General features: G+C 39.9%; 2 protein-coding genes across 5 annotated transcripts; both read left to right on the top strand.

Moving 5' to 3' along the window:
- Positions 1-844: 844 nt before the first annotated feature.
- Positions 845-11,913, top strand: LOC117255134 (putative RNA-binding protein Luc7-like 1). Of its 2 annotated transcripts, none has more exons than XM_078164888.1 (10): positions 845-1,201; positions 3,623-3,717; positions 4,530-4,628; positions 7,121-7,231; positions 7,437-7,580; positions 7,940-8,116; positions 8,281-8,459; positions 8,551-8,583; positions 9,844-9,999; positions 10,796-11,913. In XM_078164888.1, the coding sequence occupies exons 2-10, from the start codon at positions 3,631-3,633 to the stop codon at positions 11,019-11,021; spliced, it is 1,212 nt and encodes a 403-aa protein (XP_078021014.1). In that variant the 5' UTR covers positions 845-1,201; positions 3,623-3,630; the 3' UTR covers positions 11,022-11,913. The 2 variants fall into 2 exon arrangements, with proteins under 2 accessions (XP_078021014.1, XP_078021013.1); XM_078164887.1 differs by lacking the exon at positions 845-1,201 and adding an exon at positions 2,566-3,133.
- A 1,062-nt stretch (positions 11,914-12,975) lies between these two features.
- Positions 12,976-21,093, top strand: pane1 (proliferation associated nuclear element). 3 transcript variants are annotated; one of them, XM_033623570.2, is made up of 6 exons: positions 12,976-13,158; positions 14,590-14,666; positions 15,237-15,335; positions 15,762-15,841; positions 16,101-16,177; positions 19,805-21,093. In XM_033623570.2, the coding sequence occupies exons 1-6, from the start codon at positions 13,102-13,104 to the stop codon at positions 19,952-19,954; spliced, it is 540 nt and encodes a 179-aa protein (XP_033479461.1). In that variant the 5' UTR covers positions 12,976-13,101; the 3' UTR covers positions 19,955-21,093. The 3 variants fall into 3 exon arrangements, with proteins under 3 accessions (XP_033479461.1, XP_033479460.1, XP_078021011.1); XM_033623569.2 differs by having other exon boundaries at positions 12,977-13,158; positions 16,086-16,177; XM_078164885.1 differs by having other exon boundaries at positions 13,095-13,158; positions 15,169-15,335; positions 16,086-16,177.
- The last annotated feature ends 1,637 nt before the right edge of the window (positions 21,094-22,730 follow it).

The raw sequence follows: 22,730 nt of genomic DNA, 5'->3' as shown, positions 1-22,730 counted from the left end.
TTAGAAATCTTCACATCCACCCCACTAACCCTTAGACAACATCACATCAAGTAGGCCTGTTAATCTGCACATTAATAACCATTTTCCTACTGACTGACTGATACTCTACATATACCCAAATTAAATGAGTGCAAGCACAGAAAAATCAGTCTAAAAAAGCCATATAAATCCAGAACTGTCTTTAGATTTGATGTAATTGCTTAAAGGATACACTATTTCTTTAACTTTACGAGTACAGTTTATATTTTAAAAACAACAAGCCTCTCCTCATTGTATCACCAAGTGAAGACCAAAATAATTTTACTGCAGGAAATGTAGCAGTTTAAAGCATTTCTGATGTGCTGCAGTTTATAGATCAACATCTCAAATAAAAATGCCTCTATTGCTAGCATTGTTCATCTCTGTTTGATTACATTTAATCACAAACAAAAGTTTACATTCTACAACTGAAAACTGACACTAGGTAGCCTACATTCTCTATATACCAACTCAAGTATGTTGGTTTAGAGTGATATCTAAATGTGGCTATCCAGCAAAAAACATGAACAAACAATTTAGTATTTCTATACCAGTACTGTGGAGATGTAAGCGACAGAGGACAGTGTGTGAGGAAACAACAAGGAAAGCCTGAGGCAGAGAGCGCAAACCTCCCTGCCCTTCCATGCGCCTACATGGAAAGCCTAAAGCCTGATTTATGGTCCTGTGTTAAATCAACAACGTCGCTACGTCGTAGGGTACGCGGCTACGCAGAAGGCTCGCCGTGGCCCCCGGCGTAGCCTGACGTGCACCTCCCCAAAAATGTAACTACACGTCGAGGTGACACAGACCCAGCGCAGACCGAGAGGGCTGTGATTGGTTTGCTTGGTAGCAATGCATTTCCGGTTCCGTATTTCCAGATTGCGCCATCCCCGCCATCTTTAAACATCTTCTGCTGCGTTGTAGATGTTGCAGTATTAAGTCCCATTTATGCTCAACGTTCAATATGGATACGGATACGGACGGAGCCGTCTGTCCGTGCTCCACGTTCATTTCTCTGTGACCGGAAAAGCTGGAAGCTAAACAAAGAATCAACTAGAGACGACGGTAACCATTCAGGAAAGGAATGCAGCCTCCTACCGCTCTGGCGGTGTATTGCACCGCGACGAAATGGAGTGACGGAGAAGTTCGAAGGGTTCACAACGGTGTCACAGCAACGACGTAGGTACGTCGTAGGTACGCTGCAGGACCATAAATCAGGCTGGAATAAGGCAGGAAGAGCAGCAGCAAAGACCCCCCAGGAATAATAAACAGAAATTACATTGATAAGTCAGACACAACATGAAAAGGAGGAGCGGAGGGGGAGGTGGGTTGCAAAGCTGCTTGCAGAGAAAGCAGCAACAGTAGGCAGGCCAGAGCAGTTTAAATAGTGCGCCCTGAATGAGATTTGCAAATTGGTTACATAGAAAGAAAGGTTATGCAGAAATCATGTGATCTATCAGCTGACTCCCTTCCACCAGTCAGCTGCTCCATCACTTGATTGGACTGTTTGAGATCAGCTGATGTAGCTGTGACATGAGCTTAACATGTGCCCTGCCTGAACTAACACTGTCCAATTTTTGAGTATTTTGGCAGGTGTTTACATGCCTGTCAGTTTGTGGACAGATTTTGTCAACACCATAATGTCACAACTGTGGAAGATGTAGTCACCAAACTTTGCAGGTGTGTTGTTGAGATTAAAATGAAGGTTGAGTTTGAAGATGGGTGTGGTCCAAGCAAAGGGGCCGGAAGCAGGGGGTATGAAGTTAGTTTAGTTTAGTTTAGTTATTTGCACATACATGACAGGAAACGAAAAAGTAGGAAAAGGAAAAAAGAAATTATAAGTTAAAACATTGTGCAGGAGAGGTTAGAAGCCAGAAATGCACACACAAATACACACACACACACGCGCGCACACACACTGGCAAACATTTGCACAGACAACTGGAGTTTTCCCAACTCTAAATGTTTTTGAAGCAGCATATATAGTTTCATCTTAGGAAACAGAGTTTACAGAAAATAGGCTACATATGTAACTGTTATTCTAATCTAAATACATAAATAAACTACTACTACTAATAATAATAGTAGATAATAAAATAATAATAGGATAGTGGGGACTATTGACATGAATGTGTGAATTCTGAAATAATAACACTCACCATATGACCTACCTATAAAATTCAAAGCAACAAATAACAACGCCTATAACATTATTAATAATATTTTGTATTATATGTCCTTGTTACTTCAAATGAAATGTCGTTGTGGACGGGGATGTTGTTAGGTCCACGCTAATAGAGCTTGCTTGTGAAATCGATCAGGAATTCTTCAACAAAAAAATCTACAATTAAAGAATAAAAACAATGTAAAATTAAATTAACAAAGTTTATGGAAGAAACATAAATATTCCAAATACTTATGGTATTTTATACATCACACACTTTGATTAAAAAAAAGTTAATTTCCTTATATTTTGACAGTGATAGTAACGTCACCAAACCGTCCAGCGCGCGAGGCTGACTGCAGCACTTCCTCGAGGCGGGTTGACTAGAGCGCGCTCTGCGGTGACGCGCACGGAGGGGAAGTGGAAAGGCGGAAGAGAAGACGTTGAATAAACTTGCCAACTTCTAGCTGACTGGCTAGAAATACAGTTAGATACGATGTTACAGACGAATTGGTTACTTATTTCCATACAGACTTAGATAGCTAACCCACCGCCCTGTCTACATTCAGTCACCGCTCTCTCTACTCGCCACACGACACGACCACGGGACTCCAGCAGTTTTCAAACAGACGTTGCACTTGCTGAGCCGACCCGAAGCCAACCAGCGTCACAAAGTTACATTTAGCTGTTGTTAAAGTGTTGGGATAACCACTCAATTGTCCCAACGTGACACAAAACCAACTCGCTTGCTTTTTCTCCTTGTGGGAAAAGTTGTCCGTGGTTGTTGGTGGTGGAGGAGCCGACGAGGCCTGCAGTCGAGGTGGCTGCATGTGTGAAGACTGTTGCTGGCGAGGAGTGACTCACACAGCGCTAGCTAAACACTCAGAAACATGTCGGCCCAGGCACAGATGCGAGCGATGCTGGACCAGCTCATGGGGACGGGGAGAGACGGTGAGAGGACCGCTGGCTGTGTTGAGATCGGTGTCTCGTCGGATAAGGAAAGGAGTTTGTGTTGTTGCTAGCATTAGCCGGAATGCTAACCGAAATGCTAGACAGTGACTGTGAGGCATGCTTTGCAAACCAAGCTAGCTAACATGAGGATAGCCAGCCGGCTAGCTACCTGTTGTGTTTGAGTGTACATGGCAAGTTAAGTTGCTGCTAACATCTGCCACAAAAAAGAATAACATTTTAGCGCTGTACTAGGTCATGATCAGTGTGCTCTTGTGTTCGTGGCTCCATTTATTGCCACCATAATTTGTCGTTGTGTCAGACTCTCCGAGCAGCTAACTTTTTGGATTTACTGGTAAGGTAACAGATGTGTGACTCATTGGTTACAAGTTTGCACCTCAGTGACTTTGTAGGTATCGTGTTATGTGTTAGTCGGTGGGACTGCCTGACAAGTCATCATGTCTTTATGCTCTTGTGTTTTTCTTTTTTAAGGAGATACCATGCGGCAGAGAATCAAATTCACAGATGAACGAGTCTGCAAAAGTCACCTCCTAGATTCATGTCCTCATGATATTTTGTCTGGCACCGTGAGTATTATGTTTATGCACACTGTGAAACACACACAGAGTATTGCTATGTCATGCCAGAAAGTATTAGGACAGCTGTTGTCATTGGTATTGGGTCTACTCCAGCACACTGAACTAAAACTGACACAATGCCTTTATTTTTTTGGTGAGCATATATTGTGTGAGCAGTGTAGAACACATCTGACCCCCATTGTTTGTATGCCCCCATAACTGAAAAGGGAAGATAACTGCAGTCCAGGACTGACAATAAGAATAGTGTCAGCTATGGTTTAGGTCACAAGCAACAGTCAGAATTTGCCAGTAACCTTTAACTTTTCCAATTACTTACTGCCCCCTAAAACTGGGAGGCTGTATACATAAAAAGGGCCATCGTTACAACACTTTATTAAAGCAGTCAGCACTTAAACCACAAAATCACTGTTCAGTTTACATTATGCTGGAGTACAACTGAACACAAAAAGGTGCTTCTGTCTCAGTGTGTCATGACTGCAATGTGTGTGTGTGTGTGTGTGTGTGTGTGTGTATGTGTATATATATATATATATATATATATATATATATATATATATATATATATATATATATATATGGATACTGTAAAGAAGAAGCCTACAGGCAGTGTCAAAGACCTGGGCCTGCAGTGCTGTGATTCAAAGGATATTACATTTACAGTTGCTAATGTGATGCCATTTAAAAATGCTCCAAATCAGGATGACATTTTAAATTTTGGAATTACTGTAATGACAGATTTTAAGGTGAGGGAAATGATGAAGCATATGAACAGTGCATGGATGTCTTTATGATTTCTGCAGAGAATGGATCTGGGAGAGTGTATGAAAGTCCATGACTTGGCCCTCAGAGCAGACTACGAGATTGCCTCTAAGGAGCAGGAGTACTTCTTCGAACTTGATGTAAGTAGCACAGTACACACACACTTCCTAAAATCCCAGCTCCCCATCATTTATAGCTCTCAAGAAAGTAGCTGTTGTGATCTGTGATTGCACTGAGTAATAAAAATCTTAATATTATAAACTGAGTCCAAAGTGAGCACACGCCAAGTACCAATACCCACATAAAATGAGCTCTGATAAAAACTTAACTAGGGTCGCTAGCCAGTTGGCCACTGATTTATGTTTTCAGGCATCATGAATGTCAGGCTTAAATTACTGGGTCCTCTGTGAAGCCCGTACTGTAATGATACGACTCTTGCTGTCTATCATATCTGATAAAAGATACTGACATCAGGATGTGAACAGATCAATGACAAGCACCACTTGTAAAGTTGTGTTCAGCAACATCACAGTTCGGGGGACAGTCAAACATGTGCAATGCAGATTCATGTTAAACTAGTTTATAAACTAAACTATGTGATTTTGCGGTTTACCTCATTATCATCACAGTGCAGGGTAAAACGGTTGTGGCTGTGATAACATAGGTTGGTAAATCCTGTTTGGTGGTATTGTAAACCACTGTGCTGCGACTTGTGGGTGGAGCTGCTGATGATGCCACACGTGCGACCCACTGCCAGTGGACTAACAGGAAACAGCTGATAGCAGGAATGAGCAGCTAGTAGCAAGAGGGAAACGCAAACCTGACAGACACTGTAAAGATGAGCAACTGGGGAGACAAGAAATTGCACGCCCTCCTTGCTCTCGCAAAGGAAGAGACCATTAACCATCAGGTGACGGGAACAGTGAAGGACGGGCCAACTTATGAGAGAGTCACCGAAGGACTGACCAGCCGCGGCTTCCCTCGGAGTACGTTACTGTTTACATCACAGGCTGTGCTACACGTTTTGTTACTTGCTCACACCCCCCATTGCCCCGAAAAAGGCGCATTCTGTATTAACAAAAGTAGGCAGGCGGCATTTCGCTGCACTCCCCGATTTCGTTTTTATACTGCCAATGCTGAAAAAAGACTGATTGGGCTTTCCTGCAAGTTTGCACAATTCCTATTTAAAAACGGCAGTTTATTGCCTGTTAATGTTTTGATCCAGCTTATTATTAATCAAACATTTCCATCCCTAAATCTTGTAGGCAACAGCACTCACAAAAGACTAGAGTCAAAATCTATGTTTTAATAGGGCAACACACGGCCAAACAAAATGACAGATGCGTTTCGGCCTAAGCCTTCTTCATTGTAATTTATTTTTTTTAAAAAAATTTTATACACTGAAGAAGACTTAGGCCGAAACGCGTCTGTCACTGATTGGCCGTGTGTTGCCCTATTAAAACACAGATTTTGACTCTAGTCTTTTGTGAGTGCTGTTGTCTACTAGTTTCTTTGGAATCCCTCTGCAACTGCACCCATCACGATTGGAAATATTGGAGTTGTGCGTCCTCCTTCCTTCAGCATCCCTAAATCTTACAAATGGCTTTTCTGTAGTGTATAGTTATCCAGACTAACAAGGCCGCTTTCCTGGGAAACTAAGGATAACTGGTTGGAAGAGAGTGAATTAATTCAGACTGTGTAGAAGTGTCAATAAGATGATGACCATCCAGGAGAAAGTAGGATGGTTGCCTTCTCCTACGCTGTTCAACTGATGAGCTAGTGATTGCAGAAGATGGGCTGATGCAGTGACCCAGTTTTGAATCACTTCCACCCAGTGCAGTCATTCACAGGACTGTTTAACAGAACAGCAGATCACGCTTAAAGCAAAGCTGTCTTCCAGTGATGGAAACCCCTGTGGTGGGTGGATATCCATGCAAACACCTCCCCTGACTTCCCTGTGGTTCTTGCCTGAATAGCTGACTGTGAGAGGGGACTTAATGTTATGAAGCACGTCACATCAGACTAGTTTCTCTTACAGAGTTTATCTTCGCCCCAAACAGGAGTCTGAAGATCACTGGCGTCGTATGTTTTACAGATTGTAGAGCTCTCTGTGGCAAATTAGTTGTATTTGGCTTAGTAATTAAATTTAACTAGACCAGACTTGGGGTCTAACTTGTAAGTGATACATACTGGTGTCAGAGTTTTGTCTTAAGTGCTGCTGTTGAATTGTGAATGACTCCATAAGAAGGAGGTCTAACTTTAAGGATGATGGAGAACAGGATTAAAGAAAAAGAAGACATGGGTGTGTCTGAGGATGATTTTTAAGCTCCCAGCAGATGAACCGTGTTGGCACACATTAATAGCTGGCAACGACTGAGCATACATATTTAGTACTAGCAGTAAATGACACATTAAGAATTCTACAAAGTACTAATGAAATTTCCATAGCATTTGTTTGAGAAAGTTTGTTAAAAGCTGCATGCATATCAGATTTGTATTTATTTTTTATTTTTTTCCTTGAAAAGAGGTTTTAAGATGAACTTAATATGTTAATCATCCTTGTTCCACCCCGGTGTACATTCTAAGCACACAAAAACCCATTTATGTTAACACCTTCAGTGTTCTCTCACAGGCTGCTGAGCACCTTCAGTCTTTCATCGCTGATTGCGACCGCAGGACTGAGCTGGCCAAGAAGAGACTAGCCGAGACGCAGGATGAGATCAGCGCTGAAGTGGCTGCAAAGGTGAGAAACTCACTGTGGACATTGTTAGTGAGATTATCATCAGGTTTTTATGAAGGCTGTGCTCTTCCAGGGTATAATTAATCTCTTGGGAAAATTCACATCCACACCATCTGGTTATCATGAATCTGTACAATCTGTACAAAGTGACATTTTTTACAGTTTAGAGCTTATTATTCGTCTCTCTTTGCCTTCCCATTAATAAAAGGCTGAACGTGTCCACGAGCTGAACGAAGAGATCGGGAAGATGTTGGCCCGGGCGGAGCAGCTCGGGAGTGAGGGGAACGTAGATGAAGCCCAGCAACTGCTGGAAATGGTGGAGAAGACTCGGGGCTTAAAGAAAGAAGCAGAGGTCAGAGAGTGAATAATGGCTTAGTTGTTACTTGTTTATTTTGTTAGTATAGTTACTTAGTTTTACTTACAGGTCACCAACTACACCTGAAATATTAGTTTGAGACTGTGAAGTTGTATGGTTTATTTCATTTTCATTTTCTTTCCTCAAAATGGACAATGACAGAAATCAGTATTTTGATTTGATAAAGATTGCCTTGGTTTTTAATAGGTGTTGTATTTATTAATAAATCTGACACGCAAGTCTAGTCTTTAACATGCAGGCATGATGAAATGCTAATTAATATCTTTGATTTTTTTTTTTTTTTTATGTCGTGCCTTTAATTTGTCTCACAGTCTCGTAATTTCTTGTCGTTGCAGGATGTGTACAGAAACTCGATGCCAGCATCCAGCTTTCAACAACAAAAACTAAGGGTGTGCGAGGTGTGCTCTGCCTACTTGGGTCTTCATGACAACGATCGTCGTCTAGCTGACCACTTTGGGGGCAAACTGCACCTCGGCTTCATTGAAATCCGCGAGAAGCTTGAAAAGCTTAGGGTAAGTTGTGTACTCTAACTAGCTCGGACAAAATAACTTTTAATTTGCATGTTTATTGTTCAGTAAGACGTAATGCCATGTTTTCCGTATCTGTATCTTACTGAACATAGAACAGAATCAGATGCTACTATTTTTCAGTTGGGTGTCATCTTTGTTTTATCCAGAAAGCAGTTATAGAGAAACAAGAAAGAATGCGAATGAGAAGACGAGAGGAACGGGAAAGAGAAGACGAAAGGGAGCGGCAATGGGAGTTGGAGCGGGAACGGGAAAGAGAGCGGGAACGAGAACGGGAAAGAGAGCGAGAATGGGAGAGAGAAAGAGAAAGGGAAAGGGAGCGCAGAAGGTAAGAAACAGTCTTAATAACATAGTTACTGCACTCAAAGAAAAAGTTCAGTGTCATCTGCAAACTGTCTGATTTTATGTTTCTGTCGTAGGTCGAGATCCAGAAGTGGAGATCGATATACAAGGTATTGCCTTTACCATAGTCACTTAATTAATTAATTAATTTATTTATTTTTATCAGACATGTGATGGACTTAGAATTTCACAACATACAAAGACTTACAGTACAAAATACTGCTTTAAACTGTTGCTCTGCTTTAAAACTTCAGGCATGAAACATTTGCATAAATTCGACACAAGACTGACATGTAAGGGTTTTGTAGCAAGCGTCCATTGTTAGGCATGTTGTGGTTTTATTAAGAAGTCTTGTATGAAGAACTTTTATCATTTTAGCATAAAAAGGGTGGTATACAAAGCCAGCTGTGATGCAGCATTGACATTGGGAAAGTTATATTGTTTGAATACCAACTCTCAGAATGGTGATAAAGTAAACAGGAATAAGAAGTTCAGAGGTTGATACAGATCAGATTCTTGAGTTGTTACTGCTCACATTAAGATGTTTGAGAAGAAGTTGTTGAAGTAAAAACTGCAAACATGGATTTAGAAATGTTATGAGGCTGTTGGTAAGAGCCATACGAGTATCTTATCATATGATTATCTTAAAATAATGTACTCATCTAGTCAGTCCTAACTAAGTATTGTCTGTGGCAGAAGTGTTACTGGGGTTTCAATTACAAAAATGGTAACAGTGAAGAACCTCAGAGAAATAAACTTCTGGATTACCTTTTTGGAAAGTAAGACCACCACCAGTTCTAGCATCATAAGAATGTTATATTAAATAAAATTGTTAGTAAGAGGCAGGTCTAGGCGCTATATAAATAATGTGAAAGTATCAAAATGCTCAATCCACAAAGAAATGTCCATATTTTAGAAACCTTTTTCTTTAAATAAGCCATCAGGACTTCCATGAAGTTGTGATGTCATGTGCAGAGAGCGCAGATGTAGAATACCTGGAAACACTGACCAACCAGAGCAAAAGGGGGCTTTTTTGTTTGAGAGGGGGGCTTCAGAGACAGCCGTTAAAACAGAGCGTTTCAAACAGAGCATGAATACAGGCATATTCAGGCAGATAGTATGAGAAAAATAATGTGTTTTTTGAACATTAAAGTATGTAAACATGTTTTAGTAGAAATCCAAAGTACAAGTATGAACCTGAAAATGAGTATAATATGCGACCTTTAGTTGGGCTGTTGTCTACCAACTAAATTGATTATGACACAAGATGCTTTAGGGTGCTTCAGTATAAAACCTTTATAGCTTATAGCAGTACAGTAATTTCCCTTAAACCTAAATGTATATTTCTGTCCATAAAATTACTTTTCTAGGGACGGAGGCACTTCATCCTCCCATCGTTCAAGACGCCACCGCTCCTCTCGTTCCAGAGAAGAAGGCGGAGATCGGGATCGGGAGAGAGAGAGGAAACATCGACACAAGGACAGGCATCGCTCACGCTCCCACTCTCACAGGCGCAAAAGAAAGAGGTGTGGCTTTTATCCATCACTGAAATGTACACAAAGTATCATCAGGATAGGATGAGTGGTCTGAGAGTGGGCCCCCTGAACTATCATTAAACTTGGCTACATACAACTCACATTATGTAACAGTGACCAGTACAGCAACCAGTACTCATCAGCTGCTATGTTCACAAAACATGAACCAAGTGAAATCTAGCCAAAGTCAATAAACTGATGAATTTGGTAACAACATCATCGGTCTCGCTTGTTTTAATGTTTTGCATTTTTACTGTGAAGCATTTTAAGCTACATCTCTGGTATGAAAAGTGCTCCATAAATAAAGTTGAGTAGTAGTAGTAGTAGTAGTAGTAGTATTAGCATTATTATATGTGCGCTCAGCGGTGTCCTGTTAGAAAATTCGATTTTTGGTCATTTATTAGTAAAATAAACAAAGACATAATTGACAGATTATTTAGTAATAATCAAAATAATCATGTTCAGCTCTAGATTAATTTATAAATTAATCTAGAGCTGAATACTACTTTAGCTTTAACCCAGTAGCCACAACTACCATCCAAGAATTAGAAATATAATTTTAGAATGTTTTACAATATAGTTGATTATGGACACGGTCACAAACTCCTTATTTTGTTGCACTAATAATCTATCCAATTTTGATACTATGAAATTGAAGTTTCACTGGTTACATCCCTGCATGTGGACAATAACAAGTGTCAAACTCAAATCAAGCACATCAAGTCCTCAGCTTTGTGCTTGAAACGTAGTTGTCATGACGATGATCAATCTGATTGTTTTTCCTCAGGTCCTCTAGAGACAGATCATCTCACACCCGTGACAAAGAGCCCTCACCATCCCAGGAGAGGTGTGGAGAGGGATGGCGCGAGGACAAGGCGGAGTGCGGAGACTGGGAGGACAAGGAGAGGTCTCCCTCTTCAAACACAGCCAAGGGAAGGGAACGAGAGAGATCCCTGTCGTACGAGCGGGACAGACGCTCCAGCTCTGAGGAGCGAGAGTCTGGGGAGATATGAACAGGAGTGGACACCTCCCAAAGTCTTTGATTTGGATATATTAATTAGAGAAAGGAGCATGGAGAGATGAGTGTGCTGGTGCGAATGTGTGTGTGTCGGCTTTGTATGTTTGTCCATGTTAGAAGTGGGAGATGTACATTAGCAGGGGATGGATGCTGGAAACTTAAGGTGGGGATGAGGGAACAACTTCTGTGGTGGCGGTCAAGCAAAACATGCAAAACCAACTTTTATAAGACTCTGAATTGTGAGGCTAGTCTGACCTGGAAGCAGTACAGTCATTTTTTATGTCATCTTGTCGATCTTATGTACAGTTATTTTGACAGTGATGAGTGAGTGAAGAGACAGCAGCCCTACTTTGAGTCTGTTTGTATTTTACTCACATGAAGTGCTTTTATTTTTTTATTATTAGTTGGACCTTCTGTGTTGATACGGTTCTTCCTGTTCCATTAGGAATCAATCAGTTTCAGCAGTTATGGATTCATTTACATGGGTTGGGCTCATTAATGTGGCATCCCTCGCAGTAATGTTTGAAATGAGCTGTGAATGACTGAAGGCACTTCTGATGTTTGTGTTTTATTTGCTGCCTTCAAGCCATAACAATCTGATTAGGGAAATCCGATACACATCCCGGAGCCTGCCTTTGATTCAGGATGCAGTGATGAAGCTCATACTTTGAAAATAAACTCACTTGTCCCCCTGAAAGAAGTCATCCAAATATTTTCACTCTGTTCCTGACATGCAGATGCATACAGATGATGTGCATCTTTACATACTGACACGTAAAGGCCCAGGGACTTGTGTCCTGTTTGCTGTGATATGACCTGGATGTACTGGGGGAATGTACTTTGCAGTGCCACCATAAAGTGAATAAAATTTTCTGCTTCTATTCAAATACAATGTGTTCATAGAGATTTCTCTCCTAATTTAAGCTCCTGTTTATAATTTGGAGAAATTGTTCACTGTGTATTGTTTGTGACACAACCAAAGGGATGTGGTTGGAGAGCGTATGCTGTAGCCAGAGAACCAGTTCTTCCCTTATTTTATCTTTACTCAGGTCCATAAACGGTCCAACACACACAAAAAAAAACATTTTTTAAAGGTTCAGTTTGTGCATTCTTTAAAATCTTTCTGATCCCATTATTTAACACGGGTACAAAAATATACTTAAATATATGTTGAAATGGTTTGTGTGAAAAGTAATCCAGATAAGATTCAGTTGAGCTCACTGTAGGATCAAAGTTCGGGACGATTTGTTCACCTACCAGGGTACTGGTGGAAGAAAGATTCAGATCTTTTATTTAAGTCAAAGTAGCAATACCACGGAGTATAAATACTTTATGAGCAAAAGTCCTGCGTTCAAGACTTTAAAATACTAACATTAGTACTCATGCAGAATGACCTGTTTAATATTTATTTATTATACTATTGGATTAAAATTATTGATGCTAAAGGAGGAGATAAGTTTAATTCCTTTATGTACTGATGCATGGCTTAATTCATAAACATAGGCTACACCATAATGCATAGTTGATTATATTTTGCATTAATAATATTAGATTTTGCAATAATAATAATGAATCTGCAAAGTAGCTAATAACTAAAGCTGTCCAAAAAATGCAGTGAATTAAAAGTGCAATACTTGCCTCCAAAATGTAGTGGAGTGTAAGTATAAAATTACATTAAATTAAAAATGTACAGTTCAAAGTACCTAAAAACTGTACATAAGTACAGTTGCTGCTGTGACTCCTTTGTAGCTCAATATTCCCTGTCGAGAGAAAAACCAGCTGCATTCAAATCCTGAGGTAATTTTACATCATTTATATATATCATCGGGAGTACAGTCTACCTGTGATCCATCATTAGGAGCGAGCTGCAGAACACCCAGCAACCTGTAGGTAGCAGAAAACAACCATCTACCTATGGGAAACGTCATGACGTCAACTGGCGAAAGCATCATGACGTCAGACGCACGTTCGGAAAAGAAGCGCGAGTGAACAGCAGACCCCTGAAATGACCTGAAGCCGGATTTATTTAGGAAATTTATGGACTTTTGGACTGTTTAAAGGGTTAATATATCAATATGTCGGTGTTGAAGCCGTTTAGTAAGCTGCCTGGTTTGAAGACAGCGAACATCTTGGTGAGTCTGAGTTTCGTTAAAGCTGTAATGTTAACTATTGACAGCTACAGAGACAAACCACTGTGTTTTAGGGTCTGTCGCGTCGACTCCTTGAAAACAAAGCAGGGGATAGGAAGGTGAGACTGTTTTAGCTGCTCTCAGGATGAGCTAACAGGAGAATTAAAGTGTTTTAAAGAGAGGTAAGCTAGCTCAGTTGTCAGAGAGAACTTGTCCCTATTGTAATGGTCATTTACTGTTGCTGGTTGTCTGTTCTGGATAGACACTTTGCTCCCCAGACCCTCTTTCATCTAAACAAAGCACATATCTAATACTTGTAATCCTATCTGACTTAGGTATACACCCAAGTTTAAAACACTTTATTTCACATGAAGCTCGCCGTGATATAGCGCCTCAGATGTAATAAACACATCAAAACAAAACCAGTCAAACTTGTGCTCCACTAGGTATGGAAGTATTACAATAATTGCACTTAAAAACTAAAGAATACATTTTTAAAAGTTGTGTACTCCAGAGCATTAAATTACTGATGCGTTAATGTATGTGCAACATTTTAATGTTGTACCTGATCTGAGTGACATTTAGCAACTTTCCTGTTTTACTACACCTGTATTTATTGAATGTGTATGCTGTCAGATAAGTCAAAAATAATTTCTCACTGAAATATAGTGACGTAGAAGAATGTTGCACACAGTGTAATAAAGGACCAGCATCTACCTGAGTACATTCAGGCTGCTGTGTTACTTTTCACCACATGTTCAAGTAAACATTAGAAAAATTGATACTGATTTTACTTATATTTATTCTTATTTATATGTATTTATTGTGGATAGTGTCGTCTGTGTTGTGTGTTTTTATGCCTCTGTCAAAGACAAATTTTCATTTTATGTAAAGTTTGATGGACATTAAAGAAGTCTAAGTCTACAACATAATGTCACAATATTTTTGTTTGACAGTACGGTCTCGATACACTGCACCAAGTATAGATTTTTTTTTATTATAGAATATTTATATTACAAACACAAATTAAATTGTTGTTAGTCTACAAGACTGATAAAATCAGTGCATTTTTCAGCCCACTAGAAACAATCTGCTGCAATAAAAATGATTTGCTGTGAGACGAAAAGGCTGAAAATTGTATCTAATAAGATGAAACAGATGCTGAAAGAGTTTTGAATTGGAATACATCACAACTTATGTTATCACAATTCTCAGCATATTGCAACACGTTTAAAATCACAGTAATATTGTGGCAGTATTGTATTGTGGGGCGCCTGGTGATGCCCACCCCTGACATTCAGCCATGTGTTTAAATGCATCTTGAAGTTAAGAGTATTCATTTGTGCTTCTTTTTGTTTTCTTTTTAAACGGTAGTGTGTTGTAGTGCTGAGTGTTACCATCCAATTTTGTGCTGACTCAGTGTTTTTCCTCCAGCTGGTGGAGAGCGAGGAGCAGTTTCAGCAGAGTTTAGCAGACGCTCTAGTGGAGGAGACTGCTGTCACTGTGAATGTGTGAGTACTGCTTCGTCCTTAGTAACTGCTGAGGTCAGCTTTCTGTTACAAGAAATGGTCGTTAAACACACAACTGGAAACACCATCTGCTTACTCTGGTATTGGAACTGGACTTATATGGTGTTTATTTGGTGTATGTTAAAACACTGCAACTGAACCAGTTCAGTTTATTTACTAACAATTGAGGGTTGAGCTTCAAACTGTTATGCTGTGTTCATTGTATATGAGAGATATTGTAATTACCAGTTATGGATAGGAAAATAATGTTGTCATCAGATCATTATTACAACTGGAGCATTCAGATTTTTCTGAAAGCTCCGATATCCAACGTGGCACTAAATAATAGGGCTTGATAATACATAGTGTCATACTGCCAATGAATACATAGTATTTTTAACCCTCATACGACGGTATTTAAGTTGTCTGATGACATGAACACATGCAAGTTGTAAACATGGGAATCTTTTCCATTTGTACCACCCATCCTGTGTGACATGAACAGAGAATGACCACCCCTGTTTGCTACATATCAGTGACAGTGACCATAATCAGCCTATTGGTACCCATCAGGAGACTAGCTAAGAGTCTGCCTCTGCCCATGAAGAATGATGAGAGCCGTCCAAGGATAGACCTGGTGGTGTTTATCATCAACCTGGCCTCAGAGCTCAGGTAACTTTCAAATCCTCACATATTGTTATTTTAATCTCCTCACCTGAACACACAGGTAAAATATCTACCCTTGTAGATTTAGTTTGCCTGAGCGAAACTCAATTAATCCCATTTGCATGTTGTCCTTAAACAAGTTTCTCAGTAAGAGATGTATTTTTTGCACCAAAACCTATGTTTTTCTCTTAAACTACACATATCAGTATCAAACTGAAGCCCATCTTTTATTTGATTATTAGAGAAAATTGGAACTCAATAGCATGACATCACTGTTCTGTTAAATAGGACTATCCAGCTGTGTCTATTTTTGTATTTTACGTAGTGTAAGTAACAATTAATGTGTTCTCCAAATGTTAATTACAAGATTATTTACAGAAATTAATATTAATTAATTGTAACTGTGACATGTATTATTTTGTTTTGTCACAGTTTCCAGTCAGCAGAAGCTTCCCTGAAATATTTAGACCCTGGATATTTCCTTGGAAAAGTCTGCTTCATGGTCACTAATGGTATGCTTAAGTTCTTAAAGTATTTGTTTGCTGCCTGCAGCTTCTTGAATCACATGAAGGAGCAGAGGGGATGAAATGGAGCATCAGTTCCCTAAGATGGATATTTTTTCACTATTTATATATTGTACCTCATCTCTCCTTATACTGTTGGAAATTGACCAATTTTTAGCTGAGCCTTTGTGTGTGTGTGTGTGTGTGTGTGTGTGTGTCACCTGCTGCCCTCTTGTGAATCTGTCTTTTTTAGCTCGTAATGCTTCAGTCCCCACAGAGCACATGGACGCTGTCAGAAAACTGGCTGCATCCCTGCACTGCCCCTTGCTGTTTGCAGAGGATCAGGTTTGTATCAACTTTTGTCACAAACATTGTAGATGACTTAAAGTTCAGAGACATATGTATGTGTAACATTAGGGCAAGACATAGAGTGTTGGTATTGATGGCTGAAGTAGAAACAAGGCATCGGCAGGTCTTGAAAAGTCGTAAAAAATGTTGGCTTTGGTTTCCTCAACAAAAAGGCCTTAAAAAGTATCAAGAAGTGGTAAATTTGATTTACAAATATCTTTAATATTTTCTCTTGTTTGCCATGGGCAGTAATATTAGGTATTACAGCTGCAACTAAGGATTATTTTCATTATAGATTCATCTGTAGATTATTTTCTCAATTAATCATTTTTTCAAGATTCAAGACTTTTATTTGTCCCGCAGCTGCAATTGGTTTTGCCGCAGTAGCAATAAAAAACAGCAAGGGCTTGACACACAAGATGAAAACCACATGTACACAACCACAAATAATAAATTAGAATTACTGCCTCGCAGTTGTAGCCATGACAGTTGATAGTGCTTCAATTATGGATGTGTCTGCAAAGGAGCTACATATTCTAAAACATGGATGCTTCACACGTCCTCAACTCGACACCACAGAAGATCTGTACAATCAGCACAGTTTCAAGAGGGACACCCAAGATTAGTGTCACCAATTAAGTATCTGACAAAAGGTCTCCCCTTCTGTTCCTGAGATATGGTGTTGAATAATGACCAGATGTCACAGTGAAGCTGACCTTTGACCTTTTGAATATAAAATGTCATTACTTCATCATTTTATTCTAGTAGACATTTGTGTGAAATTTCGTCATAATTAACATATGAATTCTTGAGTTATGGGGGGGAAAAACATGTTTTGTGAGGTCCCAGCGACCTTGACCTTTGAATACCAAAATGTAGATAGTTTGTCATTGAGTCCAAGTCGACAGTTGTGCTAAATTTGAAGAAATTCCCTCAAGGCCTTCCTGAGGTATCGTGTTCATGAGAATGGGACGGGTGGACGGACAGGCAACTCGAAAAACATCATGCCTCTGGTCACGACTGTCGTCGGCAATATTTTCCCTAAAGTGCAGATCAGCAGAAGCAGTTAGTGAGGGGCTCTAACCATCTGTGGAGTGAACTGAGGATTTCAAATAATATTACTTGTGCTAGAACTGGATGCCATACAAATATATTGTAACTTATAAACATGTTTCATGAACAGTTCTTTCGCCTGATCTGTAAAGAACACAACAGGTCTTTTTACAGAGGACGTTTTGACATGTTACAGGAGGACAACAGGTCTTAGTATTGTTCATGCTTTAGGTGACAGCTGAATAAAGTAGAAATTGTTTATGTTATTAGTAACACCTCTGCTTTTCTTCTATTATGTCAAGTCAAAAGTTCTCTCAACAGCAAATGTGCACACTAAACTCTGTTCAGTTTTTGACAGTTTGACATGAAGCAGAGTATTTTTATCAACGCAGTCATCTTTTTCAATATTAACTTTTAACAGTCATCTAATGGACAGGCTGGTAGTTTTACTGAATGTTCATTTTTTGTGTGCAGTTCATCAATTAAAGACTGCACGTACACAGTACACCCGCACAGGTGAGTTTTTTGTTTTTTAGCTAATAAGATCTCTTCTCTTGAATGCGAGTGTTGGCATTTTTATGCCTCCATGCTGGCAACAGCTGCAGCCGGAGGCATTATGTTTTTGGGTTGTCCATTCGTACATCCCATTCTTTTGAACAGGATATTTCAAGAAGGCTTTGAGGGAATTTCTTCAAATTTGGCACAAACGTCCACTCAGACTTGACACTTGACACTGAACTGATTAGAATTTTTGTGGTTAAAGGTCACTGATTTCACGAAACATGTTTTTGGACATAACTCAAGAATTGATGCAATAATTAACACAAATTTCACACAAATGTCTAACAGGATAAAACAATGAAGTGATGACCTATTTTATCCCCAAGGTCAACTGCACTGTGACATCATAATGTTCTGCAAAAACACTTTTTCTGGTCATTATTTAGTGTCAAATCTCAGGAAGAGAAGAAGGGACTTTTAGTCAGATACTTACTTGGTGACACTCATCTTGGTGGAGGCATTCAGCTGCGAGGCAGTAATTCTAGTTTTATTATTTGTGTTTGTGTACTTGTGGTTTTTATCTTGTGTGTCTAGCCCTTGTTGTGTTTTATTGCTACTGTGTGTCACGACCTGGCTCTAAAGCCGAGACAAAAAGGCAAGGGAATGCAGGATAAATGCCAATAATAATTAATTTATTTAAACAAAAGTTAAATCATTTAACATAAGTTGAAGCAATGGGGTGTGGATGTCAGTGAAATCAGCAGTGAAGGTGTGTGCATGCATGGGTGGAAGGTGTAGTGAGTTGAGAGTGTTGGATGCCTGAAAAGAAAAGCAAAGAATCAGCAACAAAGGATGATGGCAAGAGAGAGACTGCCAGCCAGGCCAGGCAGCAATATAGAATGTGGAAGCACCGGGCCCAGGTGATTCCAACTACCATGATGACCCCTCCCACATACCTGCAACTGACAGAGAGGGAAAAAGATAAACAGAAGCAAAACAACATAAGACAGACCAGGGGCCGTCACACCCCCCTCCATAAGAACGAGGTCCTGAATGGTACCCTGGTAACAAAATACCATTAATACCTAACCCAAATGGAAAAATAACCCCACAACAATTTATCATTTACTTCTAAAAAATCACTGGGCTAACAACCCCCTTAAAAAACTATATACACCACCGACTGTATTCTCACGAACACCGACCATCAGATGTGGAACTGGCCTGCTCCAACGGTCCAACATCCCCTGCCCCAAGCTCCCACCCCCGCAACCGGTGCACCTGGGAAGCAATTTAAGAGGTGTGAGAAGGCAAGAGGAGAACCAAGGAGAGGCACAAAAGGTCACACAGGTCAGCTAATACATTTCAGTTATTAAACTTGGGGAGTCCTGGATAACGCGTTCCCTACCACGTTGTCAGACCCCTTCACATAGCGGATGTCAAGGCAGTACGACTGTAAAGACAGCGACCATCTGATTAGTCTTTGATTTGGACATTGCAGTGAATTAAGAAAAGTGAGAGGGTTGTGGTCAGTGAAAACGACAAGAGGGGTACTGCTGCCACCAACATAAACATCAAAGTGTTTCAATGCCAAGATTAAAGCCAACGCTTCCTTCTCAATAACTGAATAATTAAGTTGATGGGGATTCAACTTTTTTGAAAAGAAGCTGACCGGTTTGTCAATGCCAAGCTCATCCACCTGCATGAGGATGGCACCTTCACCTACATGGCTGGCATCCACATACAGTGGTCTATCAATGGTCTATCAAAACACAGGGCAGCTAAGACAGAGGCGGAACAAAGGAGTGTTTTGACTTGCTCAAATGACTTTTGGCAGACTGGGGACCAGACAAATGCTGTCTTCCCTTTCAATAAATCAGTGAGCGGTGCCACAACTGTTGAAAAGTTCCGGCAAAAACTCCTATAATAACCGACAAGGCCAAGATTTGTGCATGTAGATTTGCAGCCGAGTGTGTCTCTGTGCTGCTGTTGACAATAAACCACCAGATGTCTCTATAGTGTGTCTTTCTGTTTCTTTAAAAGCAGTCTTGTGATGTTCTTTGCCTCCAGACACCAGACGGTGTGACCAATGCTGCAGACAGGCTGCTGACCATCCTGAAGGTGGCAGCCGGCCTTGTTCCCATGGCTACCACTCTCTACCTGTCCAACCTGACTCGCTGCACCGTGCCCCCAGACATCGACCAGCCAAGCTTCGATTAGTTCCTGTGGACCTTTTCTCATCCAGTCTAACTTTTTCATGCATATATTTATTTGTAGTCATCCATTGTGACTGGACTCTTAAAAACTGATAACACATGAGCATGTTATTTCCTCCATTCATTTGACATTACGTTTTCTGCTTTGGTTTTGAGCTGCTGTAGTTTGTGTCTTCTCTCTGCAGTAATGGTTTTTATTTTCCCTAAAGTGCAGATCAGCAGAAGCGGTTAGTGAGGGGCTCTTAACCATCAGTGAACTGAGGATTTCAAATACTATTACTTGTGCTAGAACTGGATGCCATACAAATATATTGTAACTTATAAACACGTTTCATGAACAGTTCTTTCGCCTGATCTGTAAAGAACACAACAGGTCTTTTTACAGAGGACGTTTTGACATGTTACAGGAGGACAACAGGTCTTAGTATTGTTCATGCTTTAGGGGACAGCTGAATAAAGTAGAAATTGCTCATGTTATTAGTAACACCTCTGCTTTTCTTCTATTATGTCAAGTCAAAAGTTCTCTCAGCAGCAAATGTGCACACTAAACTCAAACTGTTCAGTTTTTGACAGTTTGACATGAAGCAGAGTATTTTTATCAACGCAGTCATCTTTTTCAATATTAACTTTTAACAGTCATCTAATGGACAGGCTGGTAGTTTTACTGAATGTTCATTTTTTGTGTGCAATTCATCAATTAAAGACTCTGCACGTACACAGTACACCCGCACAGGTGAGTTTTTTGTATTTTAGCTGATAACATCTCTTCTGGAATGTGGGTGTTTACAGGCTGTACTGTATTTACAAATCCTTCACTGACATGATGGAATTTACAGCATGGCTCCACTTATCTTCACCAAAAAGTATCAGTCTGCTGGCTGTATATCAGGGCCAATAAAAACATGCTGCTGCACAGCTTCATATTATTTCTGTATTGTACAGTGTTTGTAATTATACAGAACAGTATGCTTTCTGTTTTTATACTGTGTAGCATGTGTGTACTTGCATGTTTTCATGGTTCACTGACATTTGAACTATCTATTGGATGCTTTTACAGTAAAACCGGGAGTGTCAGTACTGGCAATTCAAGATTTCTACAATTAATAAAAGCAAGACTGATCATCTGTCTTGGTTATACTGGAATCCTGAATTGAAGAAAATTTTATTTATGGATTTTTAAATATATAATGTACTCTTGGGTGAATTAATGGATGTGAGAAAACATTCTACAGGCTGCTTCTGATCCAGCTGTAGTTTATTGTCATGTACATTAGAAAGTACTGTGTACATTCAGTGTAATGAAATATTTTATGCCCTGTCTCTCTCTCAGCATTTAAAACCTATAACTAATACAATAAATAAAATACATACTCTGAGAATGAAACAATAGCAACATATAATAGCAGCATATAATAAATATAATTAAGAAATAATCCACAGCATCCGCAGTCTTTAGGTGCTCCTATCCAGTAGTCTGACCACATGGGGATAGAAGTATGTCTGAGGCAGGAGGGCCGAGCTCTGATTCTCTGCAGATGCTTCCGTGAGGGAAGATAAAGAGGAAGGGCTGTGTGCTGGATAACTGGTGTCCAATGAAAACACTAAATTTTGTTTAATATAAATAATTTGGTCCCATGTAATGAGACTTCACATCAACGGTAGTGAGGGTTGTTTATGTGGAATTTTTCATGCATTTATCATATTGTACAAGAATATCTTGTTAAAATAGTAATGATGATGATGATCCCATACCATCCCTTAGACCGACCCATTTAAAAGAAACATAATGTCCTGTTTTTCACAGATTAGACCTCAGTCATCTGTCCTGTTGAACATCCGCAAATGTTTTGACCTCTGTTCTGTCAACAGTTGGTCTGATCTCGGAGTGTGATCAGAAGCAATGTGCCTGGTGTCACGTCTGCATGCATACACCAATGCATTCGCACACAAATGCTATTAATAGTTGGGTTATCAAGGCAATTATGCATCATACAGCCAAACATTGTTATGGTATCAAGTCAGAAACTGGAAGGAGTCCATGGGATGTAAAGGTCAATGATAACTCAAATACCAACACTTTCACTACACATATACAGTAAGTCATCATAAATGCACTGAACAGAAGTTTAAACGCAACACTTTTGTTTTTGTCGCATTTTTCACAGGTTTGAGATAGATTTATTGACTTTTAAGACTTTTTATGTACTCAAAATACTTTTTTTCCCTCAAATTTTGGTCTCAGATTTGTTAAAAATCCAAGTCAGTGAGCACCTCTCCTTTTCCAAAATTATCTGTGTGAAGTTTCTGGATATTGGCAGGTACTGCCAATAGCTGATCCAAACATGCTCAGTGGGTGACAGTGCCAGGCGCCTTTAAAAGGTGAGCAGTTGCGCACTCATGTCCATTATGACAACAAACTGCTGTCAGATCAAGACCCTGGTGAAGATGACGAACATGCAGATGAGCTTCCCTGAGATGGTTTCTGATGGTTTGTGCAGATATTCTTTGGTTGTGCAAACCTATTATTGCATCAGCTGTTTGGATGGCTGGCCTCAGATGACCTTGCAGGTGAAGACACTGGACATGGACGTCTTGAGCTGGGGTGGTTACATATGGTCTGCAGCTGTGAGGATGGTTTGATGTACTGCCAGAAATGACATGGGGGTGTTTTATGGTAGTGAAATTAACATTCAGTTCACAGGAAACAGCTCTGGTGGACATTCCTGCAGTCAGCATGCCAATGGCACACTCCCTCAAAACTTGCAACATCTGTGGCATTG

This window comes from Epinephelus lanceolatus, chromosome 3, assembly GCF_041903045.1.
Source record: "Epinephelus lanceolatus isolate andai-2023 chromosome 3, ASM4190304v1, whole genome shotgun sequence".
Classification (NCBI taxonomy): Eukaryota; Metazoa; Chordata; class Actinopteri; order Perciformes; family Serranidae; genus Epinephelus; species Epinephelus lanceolatus.
The sequence above is the reverse complement of the archived record's forward strand: the minus strand, read 5'-3'. Positions and strand labels throughout refer to the sequence as shown.